The following is an 18406-nucleotide window of genomic DNA, read 5'->3' on the forward strand; positions in this document are numbered from 1 at the left end:
ATGACTGTAGTTCTAACATGATTTGATTACTTGCAACTAAATAAAAATTATTTTAAGATTATTTAAACAGAGGGACAGATCATTATTGCACTCTTGATAAACTCTTCTCAGATCAATTCTGTTCATTAAAAAATATATAAAATCTTTGACAAGTGATACTCTAGGCTATTACCTTTCTTAGAATTTGTACTTAATTTTGAGAACATAGCTGCTTTTTTGTACAGTAGAATAAAGCAGATACACATATAAAGTTTGTTTAAATACCTGCTATGTAAACTATCTAATATCTTGAGAGTCATCAGTTTTTAAAGATCATGGAAATGTTAAATTACTTTTTGCCTGTACTTCCCTTTATGTTAGCTGCTTTTGGACAGTGCCATACTACTACTATCTGGATAGCTCCAGTAGTACCTCACTTCATGCTCCATATATATAATATATATATTTAATAGACTTTAGGAAGGGGGTTGTAATCCTAAATATGGGATTCGCATCCGGAGTCTGACTTTGTAGAAATCATCAGTGCCTCCTTTTTATGTTGATCCAACTGGTGGTAATCATGGCTGTTACGAAAAGCATTATAGGGAAGTAGTTAAGGACAAGGACTCTGAAGCCAAATCCTATGGGATTTAAGTCCTGGCCCTGCTGCTTACCATTGTGTGACCTTGCTACTTAACTTCTCCTGATTCAGTTTCCTCAGCTGTAAAATTGGGGATTACAGTAGCATATATTTCCTAAGGTTGTTTTGAGGGTTAACTAGGTAAATGTAAGCAAAGCACTTACAGCAACACCAGGTACATAGTAGACATTCGATTACTAGTACATTTAAGACTATCACCATCATCATCAGATTTACATATAAAGCAGATTGAACCTTGAGCTTTCATAGCCTGTAAAGATACCTATCTGAGGAATAAACCTAGTGAGATAATCCTAGAAATGTTCAAATAGTTCACATAGGAAAGTAATAATGTTGGGCATTTAACTCATAAGCCTTTCGAATTAAAAAATATCTGATGTCTGAGCCAAGTATTTTTTAAAAAATGTTTTATTGAAGTATAGTTGACTCATAGTGTTGTGTTAATGTCTGCTGTACAGCAAAGTGATTTACTTATACTTATATATACATTTTTTTTATTATTCTTTTCCATTACGGTTTATCATAGGATGTTGAATATAGTTCCCTGTGCTACACAGTAGGACCTTGTTGTTTATCCATTCTATATATAATAACTTACATCTGCTAATCCCAACCTCCCACTCCATCCCTCCCCCAACCCCCTGCCCCTTGGCAACCACAAGTCTATTCTCTATATCCGTGAGTCTGTTTCTAGTACATTTAAAAAGACCTACCTTGGGAGTAGACCTACCTTCTGTTTCGTAGATAGGTTCAATTGTGTCATATTTTAGATTCCACATATAAGTGATATCATACACTATTTATCTTTCTCTTTCTGACTTAATTCACTTAGTATGATAACCTCTAAGTCCATCCATGTTGCTGCAAGTGGCATTATTTCATTCTTTTTGTGGCTGAGTAGTATTCCATTGTGTGTGTGTGTGTGTATATATATATATATATATATATATATATATATATATATATATACACACATATATACATATATACATATATATATATATATACTACATCTTCTTATCCATTCATCTGTTGATGGACGTTTAGGTTGTTTCCATGTCTTGACTATTGTAAATAGTGCTGCAATGAACGTTGGGGTGCATGTGTCTTTTTGAATTATAGTTTTGTCTGGATATATGCCCAGGAGTGGGATTGCTGGATCATATGGCAACTCTATTTTTAGTTTTTTGAAGAACCTCCACACAGTTTTCCATAGTGAGCCAAATATTCTTAATGTATGACGGTAAGATATTTCAAGGAGCATTAGAAGTCAGTCTTTGATTTAATACGATCCTATTATAATGCAGATAAAGTTATAAATAACCTTGTTAAGACCTCTTGGTATTACAATAAACAAGAACACTTTGGGTTGTAATGAAAGAGAATTGTAAATAGCCAGTACCCAAAATAGTTTCTGAATAAATAAGTGAATAGGAAATAATTTCATTCATTCGGGAAACATTTAAGCAGCTACTAAGTGCTATGCACAGTTTTAGGTGTTAGAGAAACAGAAGTAGACAAAACACAAAAATCACTACCTTCATGGACTTTCCATTCTCGTTTTTGTTGATAGATATCAAAATATATGTCATGAGGTAAAAAGTTCTATGTAGAGAAAAGAAGTCTAGAAGCTAGAATAGGGAGTTCATAATGGAAGCAGAGGCTGTAATTTTAAATACAGTGTCAGGGAAGACCTCACTACTAAGGTGACATTGGAGCAGAGACTTAAAAGAGGTAGATAGAGTAAGCCATGCAGGTGTCTGGGGAGGGGCGTTCCAGGCAGAAGGAACACGAAGTGAAAAAGCACTGAAATGGTGCATGCCTGGCACATTCTAGGAGTAGCAAGGAAGCCATTGTAGCTGGTGGCAGTGGAGTGAAGGGATGAGTAAGTAGTAGGAGGTGCAGTCAGAGAGATTATGGATGTGGGGCAGGTGCCAGATCATAGTCATTTAGGCCATTGTAAGGACTTTGGCTTTACTCTGACTGAGTTATGGAGCCACTGGAAAGTTTTAGATGTAAAAGACTGTTGTGATCTGACTAACGTTTTTAAAGGACCGCTCTGGCTGCTCTTCATATAATTGATTATAAAAATATTATTGCAATAATAGTGTAGGAGACCATTGCAGCAGTCCAGGCAGGAGCTGATAGTGTTTTAAACCAGGGTGGCAGCAGTTGAGATATAGTGAGAAGTAGTCAGATTCTGCATCCCTTTAGCAAGTAGAGCCCAAAACATTTTGCTGGGGTAATGTAGTGTGCATAGGGGGTAACAACGCAGACTCTGTAGCCAGACTATCTGGGTACAAACATTGGATTTGCCACTTCTTTACTTTGTGATCTTGGACAACTTAAATTCTCTACGCTTTGGTTTTCTTAGCTGTAAAGTAGAGATAATAATAATACTCATCTTGTAGTGTCATTGCGAGAACTGAACAATTTACTAAACTGAAAAAGAACTTAGAACAGTGCCTGGCACACAGTAAGTACTACACTGTATGTATTAGCAGCTATCTTTATTAATGTTAACTGGGTAAGGTGTGAGAAAGAAAGAGGAGTCGAAGATGACACTAAGGCTTTGGATCTGATCCCATGGATCAGTGAAGTAGCCATTATCTGAGATGGGAAAGACTGCAAGGGAAGCAGGTTTGCGGGATGTCAGGAACTCAGTTTTGCACGTAGTAAATTTGAAATGATTGTTAGACATCCAAGTAGAGATATTGAGTAGGTAGTTGGATATATGAGTCTAGAGTTAAGGGAAGTATGGGCTTGCAGTATGCATTTGGAAGCCGTTAGCAAATAAATGATATTTAAGACCATTTTAAGAGAAAGAAGAGTAATTAAGCCATAAAATGGAATTGGGGATATACAGTTTGTACAGCCCCTACTTAGAGCCTTTACTCTTCACAAGCTAACAAGCGTAACAGTAGCCAGTTCAGAGACAGCCAGATTATCACAAACCCCATGGAGCTTTCCAGATTCTTTCATTGCTTTTTAGAATTTTGTTTTATCAGAATTGCTTGAAATAAATAGGATTAAGCTGAAGCTTAGAAATCTTTTGTCTTAATTAGACTGTGTCATAAAAGTATTTGCAGGGAATTAACTTGTAAAGGGAAACTCATTGGTGGCAGTTTTACAAATTGGCTATCCACACATGGGTTTTATATGTATTTTTAAATCCTCAGTAGTGAAAACATTTTTCTGTGTCCCTTTCGCCTTTTACTAGTTAGCACCTGCTCAAAAAATAGAAACTAATTTTAGTATTAGCAGATCTGTGTGCTTCATACTAATCATTCTTCATTCTGAGGTTTGTGAGATTGATTTTTGAATAACCCATATCCCAAGTCAGTATTTCTTTTTAACAAAATTTAAAACCTTAAAATTAGAAGGAAACTTGGATCATCTGTTCCAACTGTCAATCAGTATATCCTCATATGACATTTTTAACATGCAGGCATGAAGTCTCTGCTTGGACATTTCCAGTGACATACGTGAACTGATATTTGAAACCCCCTGGTTAAGTTGAACAATGTACCTCTTCTTATTTTCAGTATGTGTCACTTATTCTTTTAGCTATCAGGATGAGATTTTTCTCTTAAAATCTGCTACTCATCTATAAAATAAATTTTCTTAACTGGATGACCTGTTTGGTTCCTTTCTAGCTCAAAGAATCTGTGCTTATAAAAAAACTCCTAACCATAACAAAGCAGAATATAATTTTATACTTAACACCATTGATGCTGTGATTTTGTAGGCTCCTTATGGACTAACTTTCTTTCATTCATTCTTTCTTTCTTTCTCTCTTTCTCTCTTTCTTTCTTTCTCTCTTTCTTTCTCTTCCCTCCCTCCCTCCCTTCCTTCTTTCCTTTTCCTCCCTTTTCCTCCCTCCCTCCCAGGCTCACATGAACCTATTAAATCCAAACATCGGGCCTGAAGTACATCTGGCAGTGCAAATCCTCAATGATGTATTTCACGTAAGCCAGGAAATCAGTCCTCCTGTGACAAAGCAATTCTGAGCAACAGCCCTAGATTCCATAATGGATATTTTGCAGTGGGGTTGGAACAGGTTGGCCATTTAGGATGTTAATAATCTAAACTCATATTCAGCTCAGTCAGCAGTTTTTCCTCAGCAGCCTTGGAGGGATGAATATAATCTGTTGGAAGCTATTTTTCTTACAAAAATTCTGACCTTTTTTCCATTCAGAGTAACATAGGCTCAGTCACTGCATGGCATATGAGATCTAAAAGGATCATTTTAAGGAGATGCTGGCGAGCATTTATATTGAACATTTACTTGATATCTTCTTTGTCCAAGGCATTGTGGTACCTTCTTGGGGCACAAAGATGAATGTGATGTGACCCCTGCCCTCAGGAACTGTCAGTGGAGGCAACACACTCAAGCAGTCATTTCGGCATAATGTGATAGGGACACGTGATACAGAAACATAGATAAATGAGACTATAAAGGAGGAGCCATTAATCCAGCTGGGAGAGGGAGGTTGTCAGGAAAGATTTCCTGAAGGAGGTTATGCCTGAACTGGGTTTCCTTCATCCAGAAAAGGAAAGGAGAATATACCCTGGACTGGCCGAGGGAGCCGTGCGGGCAGAAGCCTGGAGGTGTGAAACAGTGTGCCATGTCAGAAGAACCAAATTATAGTTGTGACCCTTAGCATATATAGATTTAAATTTAAAGTTTCCATTATTCCCAAGTGATCCATGATATAGTTTTTTTGTCAAAATTTTGCTGAGGCACATGGTAGGATCTTCAGCTACAAAGCTAGAGAGCAAACCTCACCAGAATTCACATTTCAGTGCACGTCACCCATGAAGTGATTTTAAAACTTTGTTTTTGATGAAGATGGACCTGGAAAGTGCTGGTGGTAGAAAAGAGAGTGGGGCCTTATTAAGTGGTTCTCAATAGAAAAGGGAAGTTTGAGACAAACTAGACTGTAGTGCCAAATTCACAAGTGACCAGGATTCTTGTCATGAGTATTACTTGTATATCAATGATTTTTCAAACTTTCTTTGAGTGTGATTTTGTGTGTGTGTATTTTTAATTGCGGTAACATTGGTCTGTAACTTGACATAAGTTGCATGTGTACAACATTGTATTTCAACTTCTGTATACACTACTTCATGTGCACCACCAAAGGTTTAGTTTCCATCCGGCACCATACAGTTGACCCCCTTTACCCATTTTGCCCTCCCCCAACCCTCCTTCCTCTCTGGTAACCGCCAATCTAATCTCTATATCTAGGTGTTTTGTTTTTGTTCTGTTTGTTCATTTATTTGTTTTATTTTGTTTTTTATTCCACATATGAGTGAAATTTTCTCCATCTGACTTACTCACTTAGCATAATACCCTCAAGGTCCATCCATGTTGTCACAGATGTTAAGATTTCATCTTTTTATATAGCTGAGTGGTATTCCATTGTGTATATGTGTATGTATATGTATGTGTATGTATTCCATTGTGTGTATGTATATGTATGTGTATACACACACCACACACACACGCCCCCCACACACCCCACATCTTCTTTATCCATTCGTCAGTTAATGGGCACTTAGGTTGTTTCCATATCTTGGCTTATAAATAATGCTGTGATGAATATAGGGGTGCATATATCTTTCCAAATTAGTGTTCAAATTAGTGTTTCCTATTATTCTGGTAAATACCCAGAAGTAGAATAGTTGGATCATATGGTAGTTCTGTTCTTGATTTTTTGAGGAATCTCCACTGTTTTCCATAGTGGCGGCACCAATCTACATTCCCATCAACAGTGTACAAGGATTTCCTTTTCTCCACTCACCAACACTTGTTATTTCTCTTCTTTTTGATGATAGCCATTCTAATGGGTGTGAAGTGATATCTCATTGTGGTTTTGTTTTGCATTTCCCTAATAATTAGTGATGTTGAACATCTTTTCTGGGCCCATTGGCCATCTGTATATCTTCTTTGGAAAAATGTCTATTTAGATATTCTGCCCATTTTTTTTAACTTTTTCTTTAATTTTTATTTTATTTTATTTTTATTTATTTTTGGTTGCGTTGGGTCTTCACTGCTGCCTGCGGGCTTTCTCTAGTTGCATCAAGCGGGGGCTACTCTTTGTTGCGGTGCGCAGGCTTCTCATTGCGGTGGCTTCTCTTGTTGTGGGGCATGGGCTCTAGGCACGCAGGCTTCAGTAGTTGCAGCATGCAGCTCAGTAGTTGTGGCTCGCGGGCTCTAGAGTGCAGGCTCAGTAATTGTGGCACACGGGCTTAGATGCTCCGCGGCATGGGGGATCTTCCCGAACCAGACAGGGATGGAACCCGTGTCCCCTGCATTGGCAGGTGGATTCTTAACCACTGCGCCACCTGGGAAATCCCACTCTGCCCATTTTTTAATCAGGTTGTTTGTATTTTGTTGTTGTTATTGTAGAGTTGTATGAGTTCTTTTAGATATTAACCCCTTATCGGTCATATCATTTACAAATGTTTTCTCCCATTCAGTAGGTTGTCTTTTGTTTTGTTGATGATTTCCTTTGGTGTGCAGAAGCTTTTTAGTTTGATGCAGTGCCATTTGTTTATGTTTGCTTTTGTTTCCCTTCCCTGAGGAGACATACTCAGAAAGGTATTGCAAGACCCATGTTAGACTATAAGGCCTATGTTTTCTTCTAGGATTTTTATGGTTTCAGGTCTTACTTTCAAATCTTTAAACCATTTTGAGTTAATTTTTTGTGTATGGTGTAAGATAGTGGTCTAGTTTCATTCTTTTGCATGTGGCTGTCCAGTTTTTCCAACACCATTTATTGAAGAGACTGTCCTTTCTCCAGTGTATGTTGTTTGCTCCGTTGTCATAAATTAATTGTGGGTTAGTTTCTGGGCTCTCAATTCTGTCCTGTTGATCTGTGTGTTTGTTTTTCTGCCAGTACCATGTTGTTTTTATTGTTAAAGCTTTGTAGTATAATTTGCAATCAGGGAGTGTGATATGTCCAGCTTTATTCTTTCTTCTCAGGATTGCTTTGGCAGTTCAGGGTGTTTTGTGGTTCCGTACAAATTTTAGGATTTTTTGTTCTATTTCTATGAAAAATGTCATTGAGATTTTGGTAGGGATTGCATTGAATCTGTAGATTGCTTTAGGTGGTATGGACATTTTAACAATGTTAATTCTTTCAGTTCATGAGCGTGGAATATCTTTCCATTTCTTTGTGTTTTCTTCAATTTCTTTAAACAACGTCTTATAGTTTTCAGTGTACAGGTCTTTAACCTCCTTGGTTAAATTTATTCCTAGGTATTTTATTCTTTTTGTTGTGATTGAAAATAAGATTGTTTTCTTATTTTCTCTTTCTGCTAGTTCCTTATTAGTGCATAGAAATGCAGCAGATCTTTGAATACTGATTTTGTACCCTGCGAATTTACTGTATTCGTTTATTATTTCTAGTCGTTTTTTGGAATCTTTAGGATTTTCTGTGTATAAAATCATATCATGTGCAAATAGTGATGGTTTTACTTTTTCCTTTCCAATTTGGATGCCTTCTATTTCTTTTTCTTACCTAATTGTCTGGCTAGGATTTCCAATGTCATGTTGAATAAGAATAGTGAGAGTAGGCATCTTTGTGTTGTTCCTGATCTTAGAGAGATAGCTTTCTATTTTTCATCATCGAGTATGATGTTAGCTGTGGGTTTGTCATATATGATCTTTATTACATTGACATATGCTCCTTTTATACCCATTTTATTGAGAATGTTTTTAATCATAAATGAGTGTTGAATCTTGTCAAATGCTTTTTCTGCATCTATTGAGATTATCACATGATTTTTATCCTTCATTTTGTTAGAGTGGTCTATCACGTTGATTAATTTGCAGATGTTGAACCATCCTTGCATCCCTGTCAAACTTTTTAAAAATAAGCGATAAAACATTGTTTCCTTTTCTTTTTCTAAGCAAAAATTTCCCAGGATACCCATATAAAATAAATGAAAGAAGAGGTAATCAGGGTTCCAGGAGCCCTGCTCACTTGGCTTCACTATTCCCCTTTGTGGTGATCCAGACACATCTCCACAGAACCTAGGATTGTTTCATGTACCAAAGTTCTGTGTAAAAAAAGTGCCAAGGTGATTCCTAGAACTTGTAGGAAATGCTTCGGTCTGTATAAGAATGATTTATCAAATTAAGAAAAAGTTTTATGACAACTGAAAAGGCCTGTTTTTTAGACTATGACCTGAATCTTGGTTTTAGGTCCAAAGCAGAATATGGAATGCTTAGAGAAAAGGCTTGCTTGCTGTGGGCTAGTGGAATTTAGTCTATTTTTATTTTCTAGTACACCCACTTGAGATCTCCTCTCCATTTCACAGCATGGCAAACTCAACGTCGGTCAGGATCTCACAGGAGAAATTTGCTCAACAGAGTTGTGCTGACTATGAGGAGGGAAGGGCATTTGTTTCTACAGTGAGACTGTGGAGATAGGTGAAAAAACATTGTCATGACTAAGATATACTTTCTTCACAGAGTGCTGATAGACTGTGGGGTTTCTTTTCTTTTCGTTAGGGATGAGGCATGGGGGAGGTGGAAAGGCAAGCCTGAAGGAGATGATGCAAAATTCAGATCCAGAGCTGTGTAACACCTAAGGCAGGACTCTTTCTTGTGTTTTATATCCTCAACACAATCCGCCTGGCAGAAGAAGAAAAGCTTATAAAACCAACCAGAGCCTCTTCATGTTTATTATCGATTAGAAGGTAGATTCCTATGTGGTTCTTAGGGCCAAGATTAAGAATCTCTAGGGATTACCATTTGTATGGGATTTGGGGAGTGGTCTCCCCCAAATCAAATATTCTATCTTATTGCCCCCACTAAGTGTACTTGAATTGAACCATACACTCCAATTTTGATTCGAAACATGGCCACTGTATCTCTGAGAAAATATTTGGCAGAACAGTGGTCTGCAGGTGCCCCAGCATCAACTTGCACAGGCGATGGCACAACCCATTCTGTGAAATTGGCTTTGGAAAAGATACACTTTCAAAAAAACCAAAATAGTCAAGCTTGTATTTGTTTTCAGATTAATTACAAAGACTTCCTCACTCTCTACCCCCTTCTTCTTTTATCGTAAAATTCCTTCTTCATTTTCTCAGAAAAGATATGGATTATTTAATGTGCGGAGTGTGAGATTGCCTGAGAGAGACAATACTCTATAAAGCATAGATAAGATGACTTCATCATACTAAGTAAGCAGAATGGGACTGTGGCTTTTATTGAAGATAGCAATGTCAAGTCAGGGATTTCTGAATCTTTTTTAGCTACAAATATACATATCTTGGATTTTGAGTAATGAACCAGGTAAGGAATAGAAAAAGGTAACTTCTTGAATGCTTACCTTGCTTGGCAGGCATAACACACATTTAACATCTTTTCAAATAATCTCATGAGAAAATGATAGCCCCATTGTATGGAAGAGAAAACTTAGGCTCAAAGAGAACTAGTAGATGGCCCAGAGACACACAGCTGTGAGGTGACAGAGTCAAGTTTGAACCCAGGTCCTTTTACTCTTGAAAGTGCCCTTTCCACCGTGTTGCCTTTATATATGACTGTTCTCAGAGCTGGGTCCTGCTGTGTTCTAACACTTTAATCCACTTAGAGAAAGTCGACAGATCTTTAATATATTTACAAATGAAAATTGAAAGCCATTATAAAGCTTTATCAAAACTCTGCCGTAGATGGCTCCAGTCTGTCCTTGATTAATCAGTGTTTTGAGGTATAGCTGTTGAAAATTTTCTCTTGGGCTGTTTTCTGGTCAGTTAATTCAGATTAGTGAATAGATAATTTCAACAATGAATTCTTAATAGTAAGAGACAAAGTACAAACAAAGCAGTATAGTCTGCTTGTTATAGCAACAGTTAGATATTAATTGTGGCTTCTGACCATATCTCTAGCCTTGTAGCATATTGCCTAACTTATAATAAGTAGTCAAAATATGTTTAACTGACTGACTTTTGGTCCTAGCTTTTTCTATACAAATTAATTCTAACCTCAGCAATAAGTGGGCTGCTGCTTGCTATTTGGTGGGTATGATTAGATTTGAAAGCCCTTCAGAGGGTATGGTCATAGGAAACCCTGTTGTGAAGGTGATATTGCTGCTGCTGTTGTCAAATTGCCAAGTGATAAGGTAGTAGGAGGCACCTCACTGTCAATTCACTTGTAAATTAGTGATAACACTGTCTACTTTGTAGGGTTATTGTAAGAACTGGAAGATTAGGCAACCAGCTGCCTAGCCACAAGACCAACTGTCAAGAAAGATGACTGTTGTTACTTTATGTAATGTTGAATTACATTATTCCTTTGGTTCAGGCTCTTCATATCCCCAAGTTTATGCCTGAAATGTGAAAGATCTTAGAAGGAAGTATATTCTGGAATCTTTTAGTATTTGAATTTTTCGAAAAGAACCACTTACATGGTACAAAAATAATAGCTAGTACTAACAGCTTACACTGTGCCTGGTACTGTTTTGAGAGCTTTTATGTTCATTGACTCACTTCATCCTCACAACAGTCTTCTGAAAATGGGCATTAGTATTATCCGTATTTTACAGTTGATGAAATGGATATAGACAGAGGTTAAATAACTTGCCCAATGTCACATGGCTAGTAAGTAGCAAAGCCAGTTTCGAACCCAAGCAGTTTATGCCAGAATCCATGCTTCACAGCCGCTTCACTGCTACACTAAATGTAGCCAGACTTAATAGTCCTGTTTTTCTGATCTGTGCCTTTTCCTGTATAAGAAAACCCTTTCCTGTTTTCCAGTACTGCCTTCTAAAAGGTTTTAAATTTGCTTTTCACATTTGCAATTACACATTTCAAATTTGCCATAGTTGTTTGTCTGGAGTGAAGTAGGAATCTAAATTTATGTTGTTTTACGTGGCTAGCCTAGTATGCTAGCAAAGACTATTGGAAAAGAGAACTTTTCACTTGGTACGTTCACAACTGAAGGCTAAGTCAGGCCCTTCCAGTGCTAAGTATTCAGGCCACCAAGGACTTGATTCATAGTTCAAAAGATACCGAGAGAATATGCACAACCCCTGTCCTATAATTCTGTAGTTCAATATATCTTTCTCTTTCCTCCTCTTTCTCTCCCCTCCCCTCCCCTCCTCTCCCGATTTCCTGCTCTCTCTCCTTCCTTTTTAAGAACAGTGCCTGCCAAGATTGGGAGGAGTTACTGAGTAATCGAGTGATTCATGGTTTCAAGTGTAAACTACCCTCCTGCTGAAGCTGTGGGTTAGCTTTCTTTCTCAAGGCCGAGGACAGTGGATTCTGTCAGCTGTACTCTTGCAGCCATATTGATGATTCTAAGTGGGAGTCACACACTGGAAGGACATAGTGGGGCTCCGAACAGCCAGGTAGGACAGAAGTCAGAGTAAAGACAGTCTGGTTTATTTCTTTAGCTACTGTGCAGGGAAATAAAGACACATCTAAACTGATGACTTGTAAATAATTATATTGAAACTTTATTCAGGTTTTTTCAATTTTAGAGATGTAATCAAACCTTGATTCTAACAACAGGGTCCTACTGGATGGCACAGGGAACCACATTCAGTATTCTGTGATAAACCATAATGGAAAAGAATATAATTTAAAAAAAGAATGTATTATATATGTGTAACTGAATCATTTTGCTATACAGCAGAAATTAGCACAACATTGTAAATCAACTATTTTCAATAAACACATAAATAAATAATAATTTAAAAAACAACAACAACAAACCTTGATTCTAGTCCCAAAGCCATCTTTTGAGCAGTATGATCAATTTCTGTCCTCCCAGAGTAACAGTTAAACTTGATTTCTATGTCTACAATTCTTTAGACACCAAGAATGCATATAAGTTGATATTCAAGTAATAAGAAAGAACCTAAGAAAACTAGACCATGCATAAGCTTGTAGTCTTAGATCTAGAGACGTTTCGTATCGCTTTCCTTTTATACTGTGGTAGATTTTGAGCTATTAAACATAAGTACACAATCAGGGTCATGTTACATACTATAGTTATGGGGTCTGAAATTCCGTTCAGAAAGAAAATCACACAATGGGAACTCTGTACAGCTTAAGAGAATGAACCGAAGGAACTGAAGAGAGTGGGTTTCCGGGAGCTTCTCTTGCAAGTCTTGGCGACTTGGTTTATCTGGATCTCTGACTCATCCTCTCTTCTGCTGCCTTCCCTCTGGCCCTTTCACTGCTTATTAGCACGCACCTAAAGATGAACAGGGCAGATGGAGAAGTGACACAAAACAGTTACTGTGCTAGTCCCTAACTATTCTGCATATTCTTTTTATTAGTGGAGCATAATGTCATTTTTGTTATTCATTTCAGTTTTAAATTATTTTTTTGCTTTTATTTAAATGTACAGTATTTCACGTTTGTTCATCTAGAAGGAAAATAATATTGTTTCTGTTCACATTAGTAGTAATATATTGAATCCAGTAATGAACTAAATGTGTTTTAGAGATCGGCATAGTCCCTGCTCAGACAGTAAAACTGAGGAGATACAGCCAAGATGAAAAACAGAGAATGCATCTCTAGACTGACAAGTTAATTATCAGCATTTCATGAATATTTCAGATTTGTTTTATTATTGTCATTATAGAATTAATTCAACTTTTTAAAATATGAGAGTAACCTACGTATAGTTCTTCCTAGCAGATTGTTTACTGGTGACAGATTAGGGATGGGAACCAAGGAAAAGAGTGTGCTCTTAGTCTCCAGGATGGTAAACTTGTACACTGTCACTCCTACTGGGAAGTTTTGTTTCCCTGCGATTGTTATTTTATTATTTATTTCGGTTACTACTCAATAGAGAGTAAGTTTCTAAAGCCTTTTTCCATGGGCCCTTCCCTAATATACCACCGCAAGCCACACCCAGGGGCGCCTTCTTGAAGGACTTCTTTCTCCTGAGTTAGAGAAACATGACCACCCCTTAGCTTTGGCTAATGGCTTTGAAGCATGATAGTGTAAGTTTTCAAATCTGAACAATCTGTCTTTTTCTTCAGCTTCCTTGAATGATCACTCATGCATACCAGAGGATAGTCATTATATGTGTTTTGGAGTCCCTTGCCTAATAAAAACCTTTTGCTAGATAGCACTCACAAAATTTGAGCTTCAAAAGGCCTGAACTTCGTCATTGACTTGTTAATTACTTACCTCTTACTGTCTGTGTCCCTGTCTGTCCATGTTATCTTGCCTAAGTTTATCACATTTACTTGTGGTTTGGGTTTTTAACTCTCAAGAGCATACCACGTTCATCCTTGCCCTTTCAGCAGTACCCTCCCATTCCCTCCTTCACCTGTCTGCAGCTACCCATTAAGTGCCCCTGATAGAACAGAGAGAATAATTGCATCAACCTTGACATGATTTGATAAAAAGACACTGTGATAACAATTGGATTTTTATATCTAGCCGCTTAAATTACCTTTTCTCGCCAGCATTTTCAGATGACCGTAATCTGAAAGCATGAATTGGAATACAGTGATGTCTGAATACTAAGATGATATTCATATAATTAAATTGAAATACAGATGTACTTTGTTGTACATAGATATGCTTCTAAACAAAAATATGTGTGTAGAATGTTTGTGAATTAATTCATGCTTTAAACCCGCTAGGAGAGGTTTATTATTTAAAGAAATACAGTAATAAATCCTCTAGCAAAGGAAGAATACCCCCAGTTTACATCTTGTGCAAATCTTTTTTCATATATATGTTTTGCTTAAAGCAAAGTGTACTTGTACGAGGACAGTATCCAAGAGGGAGATGGGGCTTGTACAGGACAGAAGGAATTAGGTCAGCTATCTGTGCTGAGTAAGTAAATTTTCAATACATTTGGGCCCATTGATTCTGGAGAGCTACTCCTTTTGGGCTCCTTCTAACATCCGCCTCTTGCTTTCATGCTAGATCGAGCGGTTGGAAGTAAGCAGCCTCGCCCAGACTTCCAGTGCGGTGGCCTCCAGCACTGATGGCAGCCTCCACACAGACGCTGTGGATGGAACACCAGACCCTCAGCGCACAAAGGCTGCTATTGCTCACTTGCAGCAGAAGATCCTGAAGCTCACAGAACAAATCAAGATTGCACAAACAGCCCGGGACGACAACGTTGCCGAGTACCTGAAGCTTGCCAACAGTGCGGACAAGCAGCAGGCCGCCCGTATCAAGCAGGTCTTTGAGAAGAAGAACCAGAAGTCTGCCCAGACCATCCTCCAACTACAAAAGAAGCTTGAGCACTACCATAGGAAGCTCCGAGAGGTGGAGCAGAATGGGATCCCCCGGCAGCCAAAGGACGTCTTCAGGGACATGCACCAGGGTCTGAAGGATGTGGGAGCAAAGGTGACCGGCTTCAGTGAAGGTGTAGTGGACAGTGTTAAAGGTGGACTCTCCAGCTTCTCCCAGGCAACCCATTCAGCAGCAGGGGCCGTGGTCTCTAAGCCCAGAGAGATCGCTTCACTAATTCGGAATAAGTTTGGCAGTGCAGACAATATCCCTAACCTGAAGGACTCTTTAGAGGAAGGGCAAGTGGATGATGGGGGAAAGGCTTTGGGAGTAATTTCAAACTTTCAGTCCAGCCCCAAATATGGTAGTGAGGAAGATTGTTCTAGTGCCACGTCAGGCTCAGTGGGAGCCAACAGCACCGCTGGAGGCATTGCTGTAGGAGCATCCAGCTCCAAAACAAACACCCTGGACATGCAGAGCTCAGGATTTGATGCACTACTACATGAGATCCAGGAGATCCGGGAAACCCAGGCCAGACTAGAGGAATCCTTTGAGACCCTCAAGGAACATTATCAGAGGGACTATTCATTAATAATGCAGGCCTTACAGGAGGAGCGATATAGGTAAGTTACGTGGAATTAAAATCCTAAATTATTTATGTTTAGGTTCCCCTCCCTTTGGATACTGGGGAGTAGCTTTAAAAGGTCTTGGTACAGTGTCTTTCTCTGGAGTATTCACAGCACTTTAGATACGTTACGTGATGTTTGCATGAGTTCTTATCATAGAGAGCAAAAGAGAGGCAAGCAGAGTTAAATGACTCCCAAGATCACACACCAGTGGAGTGTTTCAGTCAGGGGGTGATGATTACTGTAGCCCTCTAGTCTTCAAATTTCAAATGAAGCCCAAGCTTTCTAAGGCATTCCACCTACTTATTTATAATCACAGAACCACAAACAATTGCAGCCTATAGTTATAATACATTGAATTTAAAAGATCTATAACCCTCTGAACTCTGTAGAAATCAAAGATATAGCCCAGCCAAAATGTAATGAACCTTGTAGATATTTGACTTTAAACACACTTATCTGGGCAACTGGTATAGAAAGATTAGACTGGAAATAAATCCAGATAAGCCCGTCTGTTACTTTTATGAATTGGCAAATGTTTGAATGAGAGTGGACTTAAACATGAAATCGTTCTACAATAGTTAGAGAATTCGCAAAGGACTAAGTGCTTTGAGTCATAATCTGCTAAAGGTAGAAACTGGTCTCTTTTTTGTGTTTCACATTACAAACTGTATTCATATTAGACCACTCTTAGCTGTTCTCCAAATGTGTGTCCCTTCCCCTTGCTTCCATCATGTGCAGATAGAAATAATACCCACGTGGAGTACTCATTCAGATCCAAACTTTGCCAGCCAGAGCCAGGCCACCTCACTGATACAGATTAAGGGCCAATATTACAAGAGCCACACAGCCTGTTAACAGCCACAGGTTAGGCCCTGAAAGGCCTGGATTGTGCTTTTGTCCCAGTTACGATCTACAGGGAATCCTCAGTACTTTTACTATAATGTCAAGGATTGAACAGACAGTCTCTTAAGGTCCCTTTACCTCTTGTGAAAAAAAATATAATAAAAGTGATTTTTTTTTTTTTAAGTTTACTTCTATGAGATAATTTCAGGGCCTGAAATAAATCGTTCGTGTGTATCAATTAGCTCTGAAAGGAGTTACCGCAGCAGGCTCTTTTCAGGTGGAGAAAATGCTAATCAATCACTCAGTCCTACCTCTTATCTTCACTCTTCTGTCCTTCAATTCTGACTTAAGACTTAAGGGAGAAGAAAAGAGAAGTGTGGGAGAGAGAAATGAAGTTCTAAAAGCAAGTATATGACTATTCTTATTTCATTGTTTTATATATTCTTTAATATACTCAGAAGACAATTTCTAAAGCAGCGAGCAATCTAACAAATACTCAGATGGACTCTAAAAATAAAACACCTGGTCCTTTGTACCACATTAAACCTAACTCCCGGGTTCAAATTCTAGTTCTGCCACTTACTAATCTTGAAAACTGGGCAAGATTCTTAACTTCTCTAAGTCTTGATTTCCTCATCTCTAACATAGAAATAATAATAGTCCTTCATAAGATTATTGTGCCATTTAAATGAAATAATTTATGTAAAGCACATAGCTCAGGGCCTGGCCCCATAAGTGCTTGATTGATGTTAGGTAGCAGCTGCTACTGCTGCTATTAAAATACACCCCTCTGAACATGGAGACCTGGGCGTTCCACGGTCAGTTGCTTTGACCCCTTTATTGTGAAAGGATAGCAAAACATTCCAGTTTTTAAATTCTTCCAGAGCTTAAAATTCATATAGTTTGTTACGTCTTCAAGTCAGGTGTAGGCCAGCGTGAGAAAATCAGGGAGGAAAAACGAGTCTCCCAAGGCCTCCTTTGTATCCATTTAAAATAATTCACAGACAGGACAGAACTTTAGCTCCTCATTATTACCTCATTAAAAGAATCATGTCCAAGCCACTTATGACATTAAGGAGACGTGCATTTCTTTCATTGCATTTTGGGTTCTTGGTAGTAAGTGAATGACTTGTTTTATGGAATGAAGAGAGAATAAAGGAAACTTGTGAATTTTCAAAAACAGAGGGGGGCAAGAGGAATACATAATATAATGTGTAATCTGACTGTCAAATCACTGCAGCTTGAGAATGGTCTTTCCTTAAAACAGAATCTTGAATCTTTTTTTTCCCAAGAAAAGCAGTGGAAAAGTCACAACTGTTTTACTCAACTATTTCGTCGTACCAGTATTTCCACGTATAGAGCAGTAAGGGATTTCTCCTCCGTTCCATATGTCTTTACACGGTAAATATATTTATCTAATTTTGTTGGTCTTTGAACTGTTCTACATAAGTGAGATTTTCCCCACAGATTGTAGTTTATTCTTTTAAGCACCAAAACTTTTAACATTTTAAGCATTTTTGCAGAATTTCTCTACCTTCTTTTAAAAGAGTAGTTACATTGAACCTAACATGATTGGAAATAGCTTAAAACAGTAGTGTTCTAGCTTAGAGCTATACTCTCAGCTCAGTGAGGGTGTCAGCTTACATGCCTCTGCAATAAATGGTCCTAGGCAGCTTGCTTTTTAAACTTCTGCTGTCTGCCTTTTTAGTTTGTTCTTTCTCCTTTCCACATATTCTCCACACTCTTAGTGAGCTGCCTGCAGCAGCCTCTCTTTGCTAATTTCTATTTCTACTCTGTTACAGGCTTGGCTTTTTGTCTAGGAAGGAAGTAGGGAGGGATGGACTTAAGTGACTCTTCTGTGACCAAGAAACCAGTTAATGTGTACATGGCTGCTCTAGATGCATTTCTGCTTATTTTCTCTGCTGTAGTTTATTTTACTAATATCTGAGTTGACAGGAGGGAGGCCATGCACAGTATTAAATGAGGAGGATGGAGGACTCTACCTCTGGCAGCTTCTCTCATTAAACTCCTATGATGTGCATAGTGCTAGATGCTTCATGTATATTTG

The 18406-nt window shown here is 38.2% G+C and overlaps 1 protein-coding gene across 7 annotated transcripts in view; it reads left to right on the forward strand.

Moving 5' to 3' along the window:
* The window catches only part of TMCC1 (transmembrane and coiled-coil domain family 1), a 160320-nt gene that overhangs the window by 123401 nt on the left and 18513 nt on the right, over positions 1–18406 (forward strand). For 6 of the 7 annotated variants that reach the window (XR_011075790.1, XM_068559405.1, XM_068559409.1 and 3 more), the window contains exon 2: positions 14555–15489. Coding sequence is in view for 6 of the 7 variants with exons in the window: in XM_068559405.1 (XP_068415506.1) it covers positions 14555–15489 (935 nt within the window). In the remaining variant the exon portion in view is untranslated. Of the gene's footprint in view, positions 1–11913; positions 12007–14554; positions 15490–18406 lie in introns of those variants that run through there. The other variant, XM_068559408.1, reaches the window with a different exon arrangement.

The sequence above is a fragment of the Eschrichtius robustus genome, chromosome 12 (genome assembly GCF_028021215.1).
Source record: "Eschrichtius robustus isolate mEscRob2 chromosome 12, mEscRob2.pri, whole genome shotgun sequence".
Classification (NCBI taxonomy): domain Eukaryota; kingdom Metazoa; phylum Chordata; class Mammalia; order Artiodactyla; family Eschrichtiidae; genus Eschrichtius; species Eschrichtius robustus.